Below are 19,530 nucleotides of genomic sequence, written 5' to 3' on the forward strand. Positions count from 1 at the left end.
ACTGCACTTTTGCATCAAATCACGCATCGAAACGGAAAGTGAAAGTAGAAATTATTAAAGTGTCATTGATTTGAGACTAGCGAGTGGTTTTGCATAGGAGAGGCAAAAGAAGGTTGGATCCATGCTACCCCGCCAAGTGGATTGGAAGTCGAGCTTCCCGTCCGCAAGAGAGCAGGGACCCAGCCAAACTTGATAAATCCCCACCAAAACACCAATAAGAAAGCGCTCGAAAAATGACCAGTTTTGATATCGAACTCATTACACTATACGACATGAAAGCGACCGTTGAAAATGCCTTAGACGCGGTGGGTGTTATCCACCACCGGAGCGGGGGCGTAGTGCTCTCGGGCCAACTCCTCGTCCGATGTGTTTTCGGGCTTGTCCAGACCATCGTCGGTGATGCCGGTAATCTTGGTAAGGATCTTGGCGGCGTAAATGTCGCTCGAGACGTTGACGGCAGTACGGAAGCGGTCGATAAACCAGTCGATGGCCACAATGACGGCGTACATGCCCGTGACGGGAACGTCGACCGAGTTGGCAATCATGACGGTGAGGACCAGCGACGACGACGGGATGGGCGTGGTGCCGATGGAAGCCAGTGTAGCCAGCAGGGCAATAATGATGTACTGCACCGGGCTCAGCTCGATGCCCTGGGTCTGGGCCAGGAAGACGACGCAGATGGGGAAGTAGATGGCGGTTCTGTGAGTTGCATCAATTCCAGTCAGTAAGAATGCTTGTGTTGGAGAAAAAAAAAAAAAAAAAAAAAAGTCGGCCCTAGAAGTAATAAATGAGAAGTGCACTTACCCATCCATGTTGATCAAGCAACCGAGCGGGACGGTAAACTTGGCCACAGTCTTTGGCACGCCGCGAGCGATGGTCTCGCGCATGGTGACAGGAAGCGTGGCAGCAGACGACGCCGTACCCCAGGCTGTCACCCAAGCAGGCGACGACTTGAACCACATGGAGTAAGGGTTCTCGCGGACGACGAAAAAGTAAATGGCCGGGACGATGACGAAGAGGTGCAGGAACATGCCTGCAAGCGCCGCGCCGATCAAAACGCCCAGGTTGATGCCGATGTCTTCAATGTTGAGTCGAAGCAGGTTGGGCAGAATCAGAAAGAAGACGCCGATGGGTGCCACCTTGATGAGGAAGGTGATGATTTTGGTGACCATCTTCTCCACCTCCTCAATGGCCGGGATGAGGCGCCCAGTGGGGTTGATGATAGATCCAAGGACGACCGAGACGATCAAGATGGCGAGGAGCTCGGCCTCGGCAAGGGACCTGAAGATGTTGTCGGTGATGAATGAGCGGAAAAGGGTCACAACCACTGTGTGCGGCTCATTCTCGCTGCGCTCTGCGACAAGATCCTTTTGGTCGTCATCCATGGCCAACGCGTCGCCCCGCACCTCAATCATCAATCTGCGCCAGGCAAGGCCGGTCAGGAGACAGGTAACCAAGATGGAGATGATTGTTGTGATGACATAATATCCGACAGTCCACTTGGCGAGCTTCGCACCGCCGCCAGTCATTTCCTTGAGCCTGATAACGGCGAGAATCATGGCCGTCATGATGAGGGGCAGAACAACAGCCTTGAGGGCACGCAGCCACAGGTCACCGGGGATGCTGAGGATTGGTATCACCGCCTTTGGGACGGTGTCGACCTGGGTGGTGACGATCAGGCCGATGGCGATGGCGACCACGGCCGCAATGACGATCTGAATGGCCGAACCGGGCGTCTTGGCGGAATCGATCAGCCTGCGGTGAATTGGCCGCTTCTGTGTCTCCTCGGAGAATCCTTGAGGCTCGTGCGCCGGCGAGCCCGAGCTGTACGAATCCTGGCGCGTGGCGTCGTTCTCCATCGCGACGGTCTTTTCGGACGGCCGCTCGGGCGCTGCCCCGACCGGTGTTGGGTTTGACATTTCGGTGGGGGTTATTATTAGGAGGATAGAGCCGGCTGTCTAAGAAAAAAAAGGAAACAGGAGATGGAGAAGACCAGGAAGGCGAGGTAAGCACGACCGGTTTGAGCGACCAAGTTGAATATACAGCTTGACCGAACGAAAGCGTTGGAGGTGAAAGGGAGAGTAAGGAAGAAAACAACTTTGACCAAGTAGGCATGCGACGTGCTACCTAAATATCAGGGTCCTTTCATTGATAAGGACATCACCGTTGGCTCGGTTCCCCAATGGGAATATTGGTCCGTGACAAGGAGGTTATCATCGGAAGCTCCAGTTCGGCTTAGCGAATCGCCACGCTCGCCCTTCTATCTCTTGTCAAGTCTAGGTTGGTAAGGTATCATGCTCTCGTGGGATCGAGGGGGGGGGGGCCCTGGTGGTCTCACACGAGTCCGTACTTTTTTTACGCAACAATTCCAATAACAATCTCTGACCCCACAGATAGCCACTGTCCACCACTCCGCTGGGATTCTGGGGACTGGATTGGGGGACAAGAGGGTTGGCGCCGAGACTCCAACATGGCCACCATCGCTTCTGTCCTAGGAAGGTCTGGTCGGTCGACCAATGTGGAAAGACGTTTGGCCTCCTAGGCCCTGACAAAAGATCCCTCCAGCAATGATTCCTACCGACCGTTGTGGATATCGTCCTTGGCGACAGGTGCATGTTCAGTTGAAAGACAAGACAGCATGGGAATAGTGGGTGGCGCCATGGCTTTTTCCATGCAGGGAGGGAAGGAAAAAAAAGAAGGACTGGAGCTGAGCCTGCAGGACCAACGAGGGGGCCAGAACCAACAATGGCCCCAAAGAAGTTCCTTCGGAAGGCGGCCGAAGCGGGTGACGTTTGGCGGTGCTGCACAAAAAGCGCGCCGAAACACGCTGGAAGCCGGGCGTGGTCAGCAACTGTCAGCCGATCATGACCTGTTTTGGTGAAGCTGTGCCGTCCATGGGCACAACCATGGTAATCCACGACGGGACGGCCGAACAGAAAAAGAGGCCCAGACATATTCTGGAATTGGCCTTTCGCGTTGACTCTCTCTTTCTTGTTCCCCCCAGAAAAGTCTCCCCCCATACCACATCAGTTACCACATGTTTTCTTTCTTCACCAATCTTCGCAGTGGAGAGTTTGGTTCGCATATGTGGAAATTTTGAACAGAAAAACCGGATCAAGCGGCACGCCGAGCAGCGCCGAGAGGATCGGCGGTGTCTGGGAGCGGATCCGAGTGTGGTCGCCGAGCCCTTGGCCGGGTCTTCTGGCCAACCACGGAGCGCGTGGCGCTTCAGTTGGTGCCACTCCCTTCCCATAAATTGCTTACCATTCAATTTATCAATTGCTTGGTTTGCCCAGAGTCCCAACCGGCACCAAACAAAGGCAGCAAAAAAAAAAAAAAAAAGTCGCCCAGCCCTGCTTGTTGTCTTTACTTTTTCTGGAGGGGTTCTTGTGTTCTTTCACTTCATTCGCTGTAAAGAAAGCGAGGTCTCGGTGAGTGAAATAAGCTTGTCGTGCGTAGGTATCTACCAAGCCAATTTTTATGTATTCTCGGGCACGTACAAGTCTGACGAAAAGCCGAAAGCTGGTATGAAAGGAGCTGGGCGCCGTGGCTCAGCTGAAAGTTCTGCATGCGGCAGGATGTCACGTTGTTCATCGTGGATATTCTTCGGTCAGGATTTTGCCGGCCGCACCAGGCAAGTCTTTAGTCGAGCGCAGCCTCGGTTGAACCCCCTAGACGCGCGGAACCATGAAATTTCGTTGAACAAATTGACGGACGGGTCCCCCAGACGTGTACCGTACCAGCAGGAATGGGTACGGCATCGTATGGCTATGACTGGGCCCGCTTCAATCAGAAGGGTTCGCATTATCTTCGTTTATTTCGTAATACAGTCAAACAGTCAAACATCCAGCCGTGATATCTGACCTGCAAGTTTGTATTTGTGCAGTGTACTGAATGAAGTTGCTCGATTCTTCCCCTCGAGTCAACATCCTCACCAGTCGTATGCCCTCATGATGGAAGTCAGGGTAATTCTTTTACTTTTTTTTTTATGCTGGCCAGTTGAAATGACCAAAACCGTCGGACCACAAAATCGAAAACGAATCGACGGCCAACGCCATAATCATGCTGGATCCCGGAACTGAATCCCTGGTTACAAAGTAGATATTAGAAGCTTGGCTTATCTCGACTTCCTGCTGTGGCTCGTGAAGGTCTTGGGCCTGCGGCATCGATTGCTGCAGCTATCCTCTTTCACACAGAGTCTCTCATATTGTCTCCTGACACCATGTTCGCATCCAATCATCCCCCCCCCCAGAACACCCGAGTCAATACAAGAAGGAGACGAAAAAGAAAAAAAAAACACTTTACCGCGTCGCATTTCTCATTATCACGAGGTCCGTGGTTCGCCTGACGATGCCGAACCCCATGAAATCTTTGCTGGAAAAGGATAAGAAAGACAATCCGGGAAATATCGGCATATGGCCTCGTTTGAAAAGGAGGCATTTCACGTCTTTCCGAGGTGGCGTTATTTGTACCCCATTTATTTACTCAAGCAAGCCAAGACATCTTTGCCCCAGACCAACAGCCTAGGCCCCCCTGGCCAATCCAGAGATTAGGTGCAATCAGCGGTGGGTTCACTCAATTTGGTAGTAACCCCCAGGGACGTCTTGGTCCGTAATACCCCATACTTGCAGTAGATGCCCTTGCAATTCGTAGGCCTCTACAGTGCAGTAGCCGGTTATCACGCGTTTGCGCGTCCTGTTGCTTTAATTAATCTTTTCTATTAGGCAACTTCATTTTCCCATCTATTCTTCTCCAGGTCTCAATGCTTCCTTGGCATCGCAACGGTTCTGCGCTTTTAAGAAGTAAGACCAACAAAACCAGGGTTTATGATCAGCTTCCCTAATAAGCATTGCTGATCTCCGCTGTTATGCTGGGATGATCTCCGCGAGTCGTGACACGGAATTTTCGCGCCTACTTCGTAACATCTATATAGCATCTCGCATATATACTATCGGAGTCAAGTTCATTGTGGGTTGAACTACTGTATTAGTTAATCGCTCTTTACTGTGCAGTCGCCGATTTGGTACCGAGGGATAAAAGGTTTAGCGCGAAACGCATGGATAGATGTCCGAGTGATCGTTCTCTCGCGGTGTGCACAAGGCAGTGAGGCATATGCACGTAATTACGCGGAGAACAGTAGGGCTATCCATTCGGTCCTACTTTGGCCTAAGTTTGTTCAAATGCCGGCCTTGAGGGAGCTCACGATAGGTCCTTAAGATGTATGTCAAGCCGGCTAAAGATGCCTGCAAAGGCGAGGGAGAAACCGAGGGAGAGGGCGTGCAGCAAACGGGTACCGGCTGACCACTCAATGCTCCCAGAGCGATTGAGGATAACGTTGGGCTCCACATCTCCGACCCCCCTAAAGTCCGGCCCCCTTGAAAAATGTAACGACGAAATACCCCTTTTATAAACCGATTTAAATGTAAAACTATCAACGCACAATAATACAATCATTGTCAGGCTCTCCCGGTTCGCTAACCTCTTCTCCATCGTTCAAAGCTTCTAAACAGTCCCTATTATTTTCCTGTGCTTCATAAACGTTTTTTTTGCTGACCAAAAGCTCGTTGGGATCCGGAATTACCCTTTTCCTTTTGACCGGCCGTACCGCCTCCAATTTTGCGTTTAACAAACTGATTTTTTGCTGAGCTTCAGCCAATAAGATATCCTTGGTTTCGAAGCTTTTTTGGACTTTTGCAAACAAAAGCCGTGAAGTGGCGTTACTTTTTTCGGACCGGGAAATTTCCTGTAGTTGAAGTCGAATATCTCGGGTCGTTTTAGGGGTTTTCCAAATAAGTAAAGACTGGTCGTTAATTTTTTGGGTTGGGCTTTCCGGTGTTTTATCCCTTTGGAAGCCGTTATTTTTACCTTTTTCGACGTTGGCGTTGCTATTTTCTAATAAAAAAGGGTTTAAAAGTGGTTTTGCCAAGTTCACCGGCCATAACCCCGTCGTACGCCAACCAGATTGAATGGTTTTTGCTATAAATGCTTTTGATCTGGCTTTTCGATAGCAAAGTAGAAAGTTTCGTTTCCCAACAACCGTTGAACAGCAAAACTGGTTTACAAATCCCAGGTGACGTCGATAAGCTTCCTTTAACGGCCCAAAAACCGATAAATCCAACGGTTGAAGAACGTGTGACGAATGAGGGGGTAAATATAGGAGTTGAATATTGTTTTGCAAGCAAAGAAGCATAAATTCGTCCGTTATATGTGATCCATGGCCATCCAGAACTAATAACCGCTTTTCAGGGGTTAAAGGTTGGGTATACGGAATAAACACCTTTTTTAACCATTCGATACCTGTTTCATTATTTGTCCACCCGTTTTCGGTTGCATGAAATTGCCAGGTATCGAAAGGACTTAAATCAGCTGGAAACCATTGTTGCTGTACGTTTTTCCCCTTAAATATAACGAGGGGAGGTATAACAGCCCCCGTAGCTGATACACATTCGATTATGCTCGTCCAACCCCGCGTTCCAGGCTCTTTTCGCTGTAATGGCCGGATTTTATTACGCCCTAACACCAGGCCATTAGATCCTTTGCCTTCCATTATACCTGTTTCGTCCATATTCCAACGGTTGGCCGGTTTTATAGTATCGACAACGGGATTTTTCAAATAGGACCACCAAGATTTAATTACCTCGGTTGTAGCCCCATTAACCCGGGCATTTTCTATTCGCCGGGGTCTTTGGGTTTTCAAAATTGGATATCGGGCTATAAAACGGCTAACCCAATGTTTCCCAAGGCTTTTTCTTTCTCCGGCGGCCTGAAGAATTCGTTCCGCAAAATAGCGTAGTTCTTGATGCGTTGGCGGAAGGCCTAACGCGGCCTGCGCAAGTACCCAATCTGCCAAATAGGTTTCCTGCTCCTGTGAAAGCCTTTGACAAAATCTTTTCGCTTGTTGAATTGACTGGGCCCCCTTTAAACGATCGTGAAGGGTACTCCGAGGAATACCCCATTTTTGCGAGGTTTTGTGAACTGATTTGCCATTTCTTATGTCAGAAATGGCAGCAAGAAGCTGATTTTCAGTGTACTGTTTCATTGGAAAGTTTGGAGCAAGAATCTTCAAAAATCAAGTTCTAAAGTGAAAAATTCGTCTAGATATTTATAAAATAAAACAAAGGGTTGACGTGGCTGAGTAGATATTTTTAGGGGCCGGACTTTAGGGGGGTCGGAGATGTGGAGCTCAACGTTATAAGTCTGGTTCGCGCATCTAAAATCTGGACAGATTAGGCAGCCAAAAGGTCTCGATTCATTCCACTTGTACCATGTCTGCAATATCGCGCAGCGTCACCACCCTGACCCGCTTACTCAGGTGCTGTCTAGCATAAAAGGCAGCCGAATAATCTACCAGCATCCCGTCGTGAGCGAGGTCTTGCGCATCCAGGGGTGTAGCAAGCGTCGACCAAGCATGGTCCGGTATCCAAGCAACGTGCTCTCCAACTGGGCGCGTTTTTTGTCATTACCACCAGCCGGCTCACCAGCCCAGTCCAGCCGTTAACGACATTGGCAACGTGTGCGCGATCTCTGAATCCCGAGTCGTTCCTATTGAGATAACTACATTGGAATCTTTGGGCTCACGAAGGGAACACTCGTCAGCGTCCCCAGGGTTCCGTCTCGGCCCGCGGCATATGCCCTGTATTGGCAGCTATAGCTGCTAAACAGATCCCCGGTGGCCAGGTCGGCGGCGGCGAAGGTCTTGTATGCGTCCGGGAACGTTCAGTACTCCGTGAAAACGAATCAGAGTCTAGATTTCTAGCCCTACGACGTGGAAGATGGGCTGTTGCTGAGATACAAAGGCAGAGAGTCGCGACTGATTAAAGTTTTGCATCACGTTGAGGTAGGCGTACGAGTCGGCGTGGTGGAGGAAGTCATCGTTATTGGTGGTGTTTTCGAGGAGCCATGAGAGCGCGTCGGCTACCGGCTCTTCTCATACGCAAAGATGAGCTTCGCAGGAGTTGGGTTTCAAGGGGACAAGGAGGTTTGAGCTCTAGGTGGAAGAAATCTCTCCCCTATGCGGCGAAGCATACCAATACGAAATGGTAAAGTCTTGATCAGCCACTGTACGTATTCGCCGTCAGTAATGACAAAGGCTACGTAGAACGTAGAACAACACGCGATCCTTCACTAGTGACTGTGTCCTGGGCAGAGGTTCGATGGATACAGGGTCGCCGCTGGAAAGAGTCGCAAGTTTCGCCGACCAGTCACAGCCAAAGATGTCGGCACCGACAGCTGAGGCGCCATAAGTGAACTTGAAATCATCTGCTCCATACCGCAAGATAGCTGCGCCAGGGCTCGCAGTATCCAGCGTGTCGCCGTAGCCACTATCTGGAACTTCCAGGGTGACGAGAGTGCCCGAAACAACGGCAAGATCTCGAGCGTGCAACTGCTCGGCCTCGAGGACTGTGAGCAGGTCTCGATTGAAGCTGTACGGCCCAGCAGGCGGTCCAGGAACATGAGTTCTGACGCATTGACCAACTTTCTTGGTCCCTTTGCTTCGAGCAGGCTCATCAATGGACTTGCCGCGGCAACCACCTGAAGGTATCCGCAGAGGGAAGTCGCAATGTTGAAAAATACGTCATTCTGAGCCCCACCTTGGTCGACCGTGTAAGCTACGAAGCCTTTCATGATGATGCCGCACATGAGGGCACCACTGCTGGTTTCTTCAAACCATGCTAGCGTATGCTGCGTAACGCACAGAGCAAATTCGTCGCCGCTGGCCTCACCCTTAGCCACAGACATTAAGGGTGGAAAGATTTTTGCCACGGCGAGCGAGAATGTGCTTTCTTCCTCGCATTGTTTGCTTTTTTATCTTCTGCCATCGCGACCGTATTTACGAGCAGGTACATATGTATGTAGGTAGGTACTTTGTAAGGCACCGCGTCTACATCATCTCGGCCTTTTGCGGCCTCGGTCTCCCCTTGGTCTCGTGAAACCTCTGGAAACAACAGTGACCCACGAATAGAACCGCCTCTGCCAGCCTTCAGTCTTTCTTGCCTGCAAAAAAAGACGAGGTACCTCATACGGTGGCGCAGGCAACGACTAGCTGTGACACCTCGAGGCTCCGAGTGTTGGGTTGCCTCCCTGGGTGATTCAGTCGGGAAGTAAAGCTGAGTCCACGCAAATCAAATTCATAAAATATCCGTTGCCCGGTCGACAGACTCGACACAGCTGACAGACTGTGCTTAACTCGGATTGTTTTTTTTTCAGGAAAAAAAGAAGAAAAAAAAAACTGTAAAAACAGGAAAACTAGATTCACGACTATAAAAAGTTTGACAATAGGGGCATCTGAGCAGATACGTGACATGGGTCGTCCCTGTCTCGAGCGGCGACATTAACAGTCAGAGGAAGTTAAGGTAGGTAGACAGACGATTAAACTTCAGTTTTGAAATTCGACGTTTCACTGTCCTTAGATCGCATTGCATTGCATTGCACTTGAAGTTAGATGGGGGAAAAAAACTCCAACGGCCACTGTAGCTCCAGCTCTTGCGTAACTGGCCAATGGCTTTGGTGCAAGACGACAGTCTTTGGTAAATCATAAAACAGGTACCTACCTAACCTAGATAGGTACCTCTTGGTTGTTGGATTTGCAACGTCCATCACGGCATCCAACTAGAATTGATCATTGAGCTGGGGTATACGAATGTACATTGACGGTACCGACTGCGCAATTATACTGCAAAGTAGGTCGCCTGGCTGATTTGCGCTGTTATGCACGTAGATTTTCTCCATTCTGAGTCAATCCTTCCAGCTAGTGATCTGACCAAAAAATATATCCAAGTGAGTATTGTGGGCACTTGCATCACACCATATCTGGACAGAATTCGACATCCACCTATCTTTTATGGACAATAAATAAATTACCACCAGATAGAGGCCTCCTTGGTCGTAATCTGTTGATTCCAGACTTCACGAAACTCCCGGTGAGTTAAAGAAACTTTGTAGCTTTTTGCCTTTGCTTTTAGCTAGCGTGTTATCTCATAGGATTGCATAGCAACCAGAGGTGGCCAAGTCCTCATTCTGTAGCTCACCAGTGACGATATCACATGGAAGCTTTTTTCTCACCCTAGTTCATGCGATTGTACCTCCGTAAAATTCCAGTTCCGAACATGTGAAAGCAATAAATGATTTTATCTGACGCCTAAAGGGATTTAAGTGACGTCCTTCATCTTTTCATCACTGGCAGTTAGATGAACCAGCACCTTCCGGCTACTAGATAGAACGCGTAAAAGATAGGTAAGTAGGTAGGTAGATAGCTACCTTGGGCACCTCCTGTACAAAGTTGATCAGCTTCTCATCCTTTTTTTGCAACTACCTTAGTTGACTGGAATATCGCCGTTCACGCTTGATTCTTGCTATAACCCAAAATCAGTTTCTTCCAAATCCTGACCAACAAAGTCATGGCCATGGTGGCAAACGTTGAGCCAGGCCCCTGCTGCAGTATAAGGGGAAACCTTATACACAGCTAGTTGAGGAAACTTTGCAAGAACCTCACGATATATACGCTCCTACTAGCACCTGCTAGACCCCATGTATACAATTCATAGCCATGTGAAGAACAAATAAATAAGAAAATTCCACCGGAATATAGCTCCCAATGTTCAAATCAGTCGGATGCTAAACTCTAATGGAAACTGCCATAAAACTCGAGCCCATCCCTCTTGGCAGCAGTTTCCCTCCCGACTTCATGATCCCACCTGACTATTCTGGTTCAAGCACTCTCAAACTGTCTGCTCTGGATATATCCTCCTTCCCAAAAAAGCCATTACTTCATCACTCCTTACAAATATCAGCCTGTTTGATCATGTCTGGCTTTAACCTCGATTATGCCGTCTCGGCCTCCCCGTCCATGTATACCTCTGGTCATAGCAATATCACCAACACCCAAGATGACCAAGAAGAGGATTTGTTCGGAGATTCAACAGGGGAACTTGACCCCGAGATATTACAAGAAATTCTCGGTGAAGACGAGCAAGACGAGGAAGACGAGGATCTATTCGGAGATTCAACAGGGGAACTTGACCCCAAGATATTACAAGAGATCCTCGGCGAAGACGACGAACAAGAGGCCGAGGCCCCGGCTCCCGCCCCGGCCCCAGCACCCAAACCCTTTTTCCTCCTGCCGCGGAGGCCCCAGACGCCAAAACCCCTCGTCCCTGTTGGCGGAAGCAAGTCATCGCCCATCGCCGCTCAAGACAAGAACGAGGGAACCAAAGCCTCAGTCCTGGCCCCTGCCCCTGCCCCTGCCCCTGCCCCTGCTCCGGCGCCGGCTGAACAGCCGCGTCTTCCTCTACCGAGGAACCCACAAACGCCCAGACCTTCTGGCGTTGTGGGAACGGGCCAAGAAACAGTAATAATCATCGACGATGATGATACGTCCTCTCCCCCTCCCAGCTGGGACGGCTTTTCCTCTCCTACCTCTCACCGAACCGAGGTCATCACGATTCCGGAGGACGGCCCACCCTCGGCCGAGGAGGAGGAGAGGCGCCGCAAGGCAAAGGAAGAGGCGTTGAAGAAGTGGGAAATCTTCAAGATCCCCAAGAACGGCACGGAGAGGCTGTTCTACGACCCCCCGAACCCCCACGTGGGTGGCCGGAGGGACACCTCCACCCCGTCCAACTTCGTCCCGGACTACGAGAGGGCCAACGCCAGAAAGGCACAGACGGCCCAGAGGAACGCCGAGAAGAAGCGGCTCGCGGCGGAAGCCAAGGCGAGGGTAAAGGCCGAAAGCGAGGCCGCCAAGCAGGCCGAAGAGGAAGCCGCGGCAGTACGCAAGGAGGAAGAGAAGGCGCGCAAGGAGGAAGAGAAGAAGGAGAAGGCGAGGGTGAAGGAGGAACAGAAGCAGGCCGACAGAAAGCGCAAAGCTGAAGAGCGGCTAGAAAAGGAGTCAAAAAAGCACCAGGAGCATCTTGAATGGGCCCTTGAGTGCCCGGAAGGCTTCGATGCGTGGGTCAAGACGGATGAAGGGAACGAGGCGGGGAAGAAGGGAGCTTTGATGGGATATGTCATGACGGGTCGGACGAATCCTGCTTATAGTGCCTTGCAACCCAAATTTATTGACGACTTCCTGGGTAGGTCGGAGGACAAGGATATGCCGGACTGAGCGGTTAGGATAGTTGTGGCAGTCAATTCAAGAGTTGGACTTTATATCGAAACCAGCTTGCATAGGTAATTGTAATTGCTGTTGATGATGGATTCACTGTAACTGTAGGGATATGCAAAGATAGTAGCCAGAAAGGCAGGTAGGGGGTAGGCAGGCAGTCAGGTATGTAGTCAGTAAGTCAGGTATGCTGTCAGACAGTCAGGTGTGCAGTCGGCCAGCCAGCTATGTAGTCATGCAGTCAGATATGCAGTCAGTTTTCCAATATAATGCAATTGTTTGCCAAGGCGGCCTCAAATTGACAGGATTAAATGCGCAAAACGCCCAAACGAAACCCCTCCCAAAGAATTCCCAGGCTCTACAAATCACCATCGCCCTTGAACGTCGTGCTTCCACCGCCCTCCATGCCGGCAACCACCTTTGTCCTCGTGATCCGGCCGTTCTTGGCGTCCATGTAGATGAGCGAAACAATGTCCAGCCCCATGTACGGCTGGTAGACGTACTGCATCTCAAACTCCATCGGCTCGCCGTCGATGCTGATGGTCTTGTTGTGGCCCGTAAAGGTCATGTCGCGGCTGTAGTAGCCGGCCACGGACCTCGAGATCTCGTCTCCCCTGTCGTTGAGGTAGACGTCGTACATGGTGCCGTTCTGCGCCAGCACCCGGTTGCGGTGGTTGTGGCCGCTGTAGTTGTTGACGCTGAAGAGGATGTTGTAGGCGAGGTGGTACTCGAGGCTGCGCTTGCTCAGGCCGCTCTCGTCCACCGGGTCGGTGATGACACCCACCGTGTCGTTGATCACGCCGCCGACCGTGTTGCCCAGCGTCGCCACGATCGGGTTCAGGTCGATTGAGTCGAGCACGTCGTTGACCATCTGCAGGAGGTTGCCGAGCCGGGCCTCGAGCTCCACCTTGGCCGACACGTTTTGGATGGAAAGCTTGACGCGGTCGATGGACGCGTCGACGCCGGCTGTGAAGTGCAGCAGCTTCAGGACCTGGGCGTCGAGGTTGACCTTGGCCGTGATGTTCTCGACCTCGATCGAAATCTCTTGCACCGAGACCGATGCGTTCAGGTAGACGTCTGGCTCCTCGGGCAGCTCAATGCCGCCGCTCGTGTCTGTGTTTGATGTTTGGTAGACGGCCGCCTCTGGATCGCCGTTCTGCTCGAGAGTGTACCCAATGTAGCCTTCGTCATTTCGGCTGCCGGCTTGTGTTTGCGCCAGGACCGATGTACAGCCAATAAAGGAGACGGCGAGCGTGAGCGCCCTGGTAGCAAAGCACTTCATTTTGACTTGAGACTGTGGCTTGCTGTGGGAACTTGGACACACTTGCAAGAGGAAAAAAAAAGACAGTGGCGTGTTCTCGCTGGATGAAAAGAACGACGAAAAAAAGTTTAAACGAGTGGTGACGACAGTATGAGTGTGGTGCAGGAAAAAACTAGAGGAAAGAATTGCAAAACACCAAAGGTCTTCCGTACAATGGGGGATGGCTCAACCAGACGTAATTGCCAAGATAAAGCAAAACGCCGGTACCGTACTCATCCGATAGGGCAGGGTAAGAACGGAATACTGGTACGACCCAAGGAGTCAAAACCACCCGGCAGAAATTAAAACCCAAGCTTGCTCTCGCCTAGATGAGCGTGCCTGATTTCCACGGGGCAATGGCAGAAAGCGGACTAGATAGTCTGCAGAATGCGCGAAACCAAGGCGGAGTCGTCTTTTACAAGATTCCACCTGCATACGGGTGCGGTTCCGCCATCCTTGTATTTCACCATGCAGGAAGGAATGCTGCCTCTGGATTGGGTTAGTAATTTAGCGAACAAGACTCATCGAGATCGCCTTCAATCACGTTCGGGAGTCTAGTTGGATCGTAAAAAAGCGTATCGCTCCGCAAAACAAAGCTGTGCCTGGCGGGAAAAAAAAGGTAAAAGCAAATATTCGCAGCAGATCAGAGACCATGCAGCTCCCCTTGAACAATGCAACGGTTCGTTCGGCTCACAGGTACAAGGTATTTGTTGATGGAGCCAAGAACGGTCCAGACCTTATACAAACTGCCGCTAGTGGGATGACTTCCAAGTCTTAAAGCTGGCACTTTGGAGGAGCTGTGAGCCTTATGGGGACAAGATCGTCGTCGGAGCAGTCTGTCCCCCCTTGCGCTTGCAACAGGGGGCGGTACCAACGGCCTGGGATGCTTGGATGTAAGTAGTGAATGGCCCGCTCATGCGTGGTTTCAGAGGCCGAGGGCCCACAAGCTTAAGAAAATTGTGGGAGCCGAATTTAATCACGGTTGCATCGCGCTGGACGACCCAGTAGCCAAGAGATATCTTCTCCACGGCTGGCTGGTGCTGAACCAATGAGATTGACCACAGAAGTCATCGCGCATCGGAGAAAGCAAGCCACGCTTCGATTAATCTCTCCGTAATACTAGTTGAGCGGATGCGCGCATACTGGCCCTGTGCGTGATGGATTTGTCTCTTCGCATTTGGGTTGGTCAAAAGAGGATAATTTCACGCACGACCTGACCCTAATCCTTCTGCGGCTATATACTCCGTTTCCACTTAAGAACGAACTCTGGTTACCGCCAGCGTTTCTTTTGTTTGCTGCGTGTGGTCGCTGGAGCTGTCGTGTTGCATTTATTTCCTTGGAAATTAGCGTGACCACCCTAAATGAAATTGTTCCAAAATTTATCATGCGAAGGGCCGCTGGAAAGAAGGCAGTCAATATGCAAGAGAATCAAGGCAGCGCCATGTCTGGCCCTCTCGCCAAGTCGTTTTGACCAGTCAAGCCACCGCCCGCAATATCCCCATCATCCCATGCGTCTACCCCTGACAAAAGATGCATTCTTCCATGCCCCTCAATATTAGCTTGGTCCACAAATACCCTTGTGGCCATGCTGGCCGGGAGCTGACCGTTACGCCTGAGGAAAAGCTCGCCGAACCAAGGCGGATCGCGATGAGGATGACGCGGGTTGCGGGTGATGTCGTCTCGTGGTCTCCCGCTCTTCGCGGCATCTTCTGAGATATCCTCCCTCTTTTCTTTTTTTTTTCACCCGCAAGGCAGGAGAAGTTTAGTCCTTCTTCCTCCAGCCCACACTCGTTTATTGCTGCTTACGTCTGATCCAAACAGCAAACGACATCCAATCGCTGTCGTTGAAGGATCGTTTTCACCATGCGGAACAGTGGCATATTATCGCTCCTTGTGAGCCTCCTGCTCCTTGTTTCCTTCGTTTTCGCACAAGAACCTTCGACAACGGCTGCAGAGACAACGGCGCAGCCACCATCCAGCCAGGCTCCTCCGCCGACACAGACCACCACCACCGACGCCTCAGCAACAGGGACGCAAACCTCTGCCCAGCCCTCCGGCACTGGAAGCAATGGGGGTGGCGGCAGCACATCCCCAGGGCCAGGCAAGGGCTCCAACAGCGGACCGCCAGATGTGCATCTCAAGGTGCCCAACTTGTCAGTTGGTCGCATCGAGCTTGACGTCGATAACTTGCAGGCCGATGTGAACCTGGCCGCTGAGATCGCAGGTCTTGTGTCCATCAACGCCGGCGTGCAAATCGGAATCACAAAGGTCAACATTACCATTGCCGATGTTCAGGCAGAACTTGAACTTGTTATCAGACTTGGCCACCTCGTCGATATTGTCAATCGCACGCTGCACACACTAGACCTCAACCCACTGCTGATCAACGTGCTCAACGAGGTTGGAGACATTGTGGAGGGCGTCATCGGTGCCGTCGACGGCCTGCTAGGATCCATCCTCCAGGGCGACACCAAGCTCAATTTCATAATCGACAATCTGGGTCATATCGTACAAGAGGTTGTCGGAGCTGGCGGAGACGTCGTCAGCAGCATCGTCGGCAGCTATCAGCAGAACATGACCTTCACTGGTCAGCAAAAGACACTGGACAACGGTCTGATACAGAAGACGTACGAGTACGACGCGCTTGGTGCTTTGGTGAATGTGGTCACCAACTCGCTGAACCAGGTCGTCAGCGCCGTGGTTATCAAGGGCGGGGCAACCAACCCCGGAAACGGCGGCGGCAGCGGTGGGGGCACATCTACAACGTCGGCGACAACGCAGCAGCCCACGGCGACGGGCTCGGCTCGGTTATTTTAGCTTGAGGGCTTCGAAAGTACCCGGGGACGCGGAGTTTTGAAAGTCGTCTAGACAACTTAATTAAATCTGCCATCAGTTCTCGGCATATGTCAGGCTTCATCGTGATGCTGTCAGAAATTCGTGATTCTTCCAGCGGCTCGTTTGGGCATGCTCATGGCAATTCACAGCTTGCTTCGATGGATGTTCTATTAAGCTTCTGTATGTGTACCAGATATCGTTCGTGCCCGAGTCAGTTGACGTTGCTTCGATCGACGACTGACAGGTTGCTAGCTTTTGGAAAGGTTGCTGACTCGGTGCCCCTGCTGGTATCTGATGTGTACTTGTGAACCTAGGCTGGACCTGTTTGCTTGGCAAATTGTGCCAATAAGGAAAAGTTAGGATAAATCACAGTTCGCATGGATCATGAGCCAAGGCAGGTACTTACGGCACATGGAAGAGATTCAAGGTCAATCCATGTGGTCGGAGGCTTCGATGTGCTCGCTTTCGCCAAGTGTTCATTGCCTGTTGGCTCGGGGTGAGCAAATCCGTCCAGTAAAGACTGCCATGTGGAGAGGTGGACGACCAAAATGGGATGCCAGAGATGGGTCGTCGTTGTGCAGTGGTTGCAGTCGTTTGTTTTGTGGCTTCGCGCAGACGGATGCGAGCCGCACCAACAGTTGTCTGCCTGCATGGCGGGGCAATTCAACACCACCGGGAAAGCGCGTTGTGCTACTGTGATACTGTGCTACTGAATGCGGTTCCGGGTTAGGGTTAAATGACAGGCCACTACCTTGAAGCGGCTGGCTCTTCGACTGTGTGTCGCTGATGCAGTCCCTCTCCATCCTACCGTACATTAGCCTATTCCGGATCAATCTAGATGAGGTTATCTTGGGGAAGCCAAGTAAGTGGGCTGACTGTTGATCAATAGCATCTAGAACTAGTCCACCGTTGGACCTAGTCCTAGCCCTGCAAGCCCTGATCTCGGTCAACTACGCTAATAACCCGCTGCAGAAGCCATCAGCCACACAAAACTTTTTCTTGACATGCTTTTTACTTTGCATAAGCAATAAATTGCCTCATAAGGCCGGGGATAAGAAAAAAAGACAAGCCCATGCCTGGCTTAATATTCCTCCCAAATGCTGGCTCTGTTTGTCGAGAACAATACTAAGCCCCTGCCTCCTGTCATCGACACGTGGAAGAACAATACTAACAGAGAAGAGTGTCTTACTGCCCACCCCACAGTCCTTTCGGCCACGCCGCGCCAACCATGTGTTACTTAGATCCCGGCACGCAGGTCAAAATGAGCTGCATCAAAGCTGAGCCGCGTCGACAAGCCAACATGTTTGACGTCGTTGGCGTTGAACTTCAGGTCACGGGACTGTGGAGATATGCACCTTTGACACGGTTGGTCTTCCCTTGTTTATCTCCATGAGAGGCAGTCTATAACTGCATGTGCAAATCTTGACTTTACTGGTCAGAACAAGCAGGAAGGGAAAGCTCGGGCCGTTGGGCAATTCGCGTCTTGTGCGGATTTGGGAACGAGGCGTGGTCAGTCCAAGGGGTGCAGCAAGAATCCTTTGCGAAGAACAATACCAAATAGTTTGGCATGACACAGAAATTATGATAAATATCCCAGTTTGCGATTTTTATCATCTGGAGTTAAGGAATGAGATGCATCTGAACAACCGAAATTCGCAGTGTCTATCCAGACTAGGCAGGCTACTTCAAGTCTCACACCACATAAAACTGCCAAGTATAAGACACCAAAGATAGCCTCACGTCTTGTACGACCACAGATTGTCACACAGGCGCACAAAACCCATTCTCTCGGATCTCGCTGACCCACCCAGCAAATTTTTCCCTGCCATCCTCCACCATGAAGTTCACAATCCTCAGCACCTTGAGCCTGCAGCTCCTTGCCGCAACAGCATGCCTCCTCCCATCTGAGCGGCCAAGCCACTACGGCAACAAAACCCCCAACAACAAGCTCCGTCTCGTGACCCGACAAGCGTCAGGTAGCAATTCCACGCAGCCTCAAACCCAGCCCGTGGGCAACACCGACACCGGCATGCCCATTTCGCCCATCAACCGCTTCCCCTGCGGCGGCAGCTCCGTCCCGCGCGGTGTCGGCAGTGTCGACGACCCATCTCCGGTCGAGGAGATCATGAGTCTGTCCGAGATCAAAACCGCCGTCAAGGCGCTCGAGGCCCGCTTCGACGACGTTCACTTCTTCGAGATGCCGTACCGCACCTACGAGAACAGGACCCTCTTCGGCGCGCGCATCGGCGGCGGGCGGCAGGGCGCAAACAGCAGCAGCAGCAGCTTCGACGGCAGCGCCTATCGCGTGCTCATCCAAGCCGCCATCCACCCGCGCGAGCGCGGCAGCCCCGACCACCTCGTCTACTTCGTGTCCGACCTCCTCTGGGCGCGCGAGGAGGGCCGCGGGCTGCGGTACGGCGGCAGCGCATACACGGCGGCGCAGGTCTCTGCCGCTCTGGACCTGGGCATCGTGGCCGTCCCCGTCGTGAACCCAGACGGCATGGCCCACGACCAACAGGCGCACACCTGCTGGCGCAAGAACCGCAACCCTGCCGCCGCCTCGCCTTCCGACCCGCGGTCCGTCGGCGTGGATCTCAACCGCAACTTTGACCTGCTGTGGGACTACCAGCGGACCATGGCGCCTGGCACCATGGACGGGTCCGACGACCCGGGCATGGAGTACTACCACGGCGCGGCCGCCTTCTCCGAGGCCGAGACGCGCAACGTCAAGTGGGTCATGGACCAGCACCCGCGACTGGCCTGGTACATGGACCTGCACTCGGCGGCGCAGGTCGTGCTGCACGGCTGGTGCCACGACGCCGTGCAGGCCGACGACCCGGCCCAGAACTGGAAGAACCCGGCCTACGACGGCAAGCGCGGCACGCTCTATGACCCCGAGATCGACTACGCCGAGTACATGGACCGCCGAGACTGGGACGCCCTGTCGGTGACGGCCGCGCGCATGGCGTCGGCCATGCAGCTGACCAAGGACGAGGAGCACGCCTGGTCGTCGGACCCGTACGTGGCCTCCCAGGGCGTCCTGGGCTTCGGCCCGTCGACGGGCTGCTCCATCGATCACGCCTATAGTAGGCACCTGGAGGATGCGACCAAAAGCAAGATTCTTGGTTTCGGGTTCGAGTTTGGCGAGTTCAACTTTGACTTGTCGCGCGAAGACTGTCCAATTGAAGAGTGCTGTCCGTTTTATCCCACTGTCAGCATCTTCAACCATAACAACAAGGCGGTTGCTGCAGGATTGATGGAGCTTTTGATGGCAGCAGACAGAGCATTGTAGAACGAT

The 19,530-nt window shown here is 52.1% G+C and overlaps 6 protein-coding genes across 6 annotated transcripts; 3 read left to right on the forward strand and 3 right to left on the reverse strand.

Moving 5' to 3' along the window:
* Positions 1–174: 174 nt before the first annotated feature.
* MGG_07639 (excitatory amino acid transporter 2) lies at positions 175–4,416 on the reverse strand. Its single transcript, XM_003711518.1, has 2 exons — positions 805–4,416; positions 175–699 (listed from the first exon to the last, which is right to left on the reverse strand). The coding sequence occupies exons 1-2, from the start codon at positions 1,917–1,919 to the stop codon at positions 297–299; spliced, it is 1,518 nt and encodes a 505-aa protein (XP_003711566.1). The 5' UTR covers positions 1,920–4,416; the 3' UTR covers positions 175–296.
* A 2,928-nt stretch (positions 4,417–7,344) lies between these two features.
* Positions 7,345–8,739, reverse strand: MGG_15213 (uncharacterized protein; the record flags this gene model as incomplete). The annotated part of the gene is made up of 6 exons (XM_003711519.1): positions 7,345–7,440; positions 7,579–7,695; positions 7,763–7,923; positions 8,028–8,058; positions 8,126–8,400; positions 8,430–8,739. 6 exons carry the CDS (start codon positions 8,737–8,739, stop codon positions 7,345–7,347), a joined length of 990 nt encoding a protein of 329 aa, XP_003711567.1.
* A 2,062-nt stretch (positions 8,740–10,801) lies between these two features.
* On the forward strand, positions 10,802–12,100 carry MGG_07642 (uncharacterized protein; the record flags this gene model as incomplete). Its single annotated transcript, XM_003711520.1, has 1 exon — positions 10,802–12,100. The coding sequence occupies one exon, from the start codon at positions 10,802–10,804 to the stop codon at positions 12,098–12,100; it is 1,299 nt and encodes a 432-aa protein (XP_003711568.1).
* Positions 12,101–12,127: 27 nt separating this feature from the next.
* Positions 12,128–13,379, reverse strand: MGG_07643 (uncharacterized protein; the record flags this gene model as incomplete). Its single annotated transcript, XM_003711521.1, has 2 exons — positions 12,128–12,156; positions 12,467–13,379. The coding sequence occupies 2 exons, from the start codon at positions 13,377–13,379 to the stop codon at positions 12,128–12,130; spliced, it is 942 nt and encodes a 313-aa protein (XP_003711569.1).
* A 1,278-nt stretch (positions 13,380–14,657) lies between these two features.
* On the forward strand, positions 14,658–16,316 carry MGG_07644 (uncharacterized protein). The gene has a single exon (XM_003711522.1). The coding sequence runs from the start codon at positions 15,261–15,263 to the stop codon at positions 16,212–16,214; it is 954 nt and encodes a 317-aa protein (XP_003711570.1). The 5' UTR covers positions 14,658–15,260; the 3' UTR covers positions 16,215–16,316.
* Positions 16,317–18,069: 1,753 nt separating this feature from the next.
* MGG_07645 (carboxypeptidase A) lies at positions 18,070–19,524 on the forward strand (the record flags this gene model as incomplete). The annotated part of the gene is made up of 1 exon (XM_003711523.1): positions 18,070–19,524. The coding sequence occupies one exon, from the start codon at positions 18,070–18,072 to the stop codon at positions 19,522–19,524; it is 1,455 nt and encodes a 484-aa protein (XP_003711571.1).
* Between the last annotated feature and the right edge of the window lie 6 nt (positions 19,525–19,530).

This window comes from Pyricularia oryzae, chromosome 3 (assembly GCF_000002495.2).
Source record: "Pyricularia oryzae 70-15 chromosome 3, whole genome shotgun sequence".
Classification (NCBI taxonomy): domain Eukaryota; kingdom Fungi; phylum Ascomycota; class Sordariomycetes; order Magnaporthales; family Pyriculariaceae; genus Pyricularia; species Pyricularia oryzae.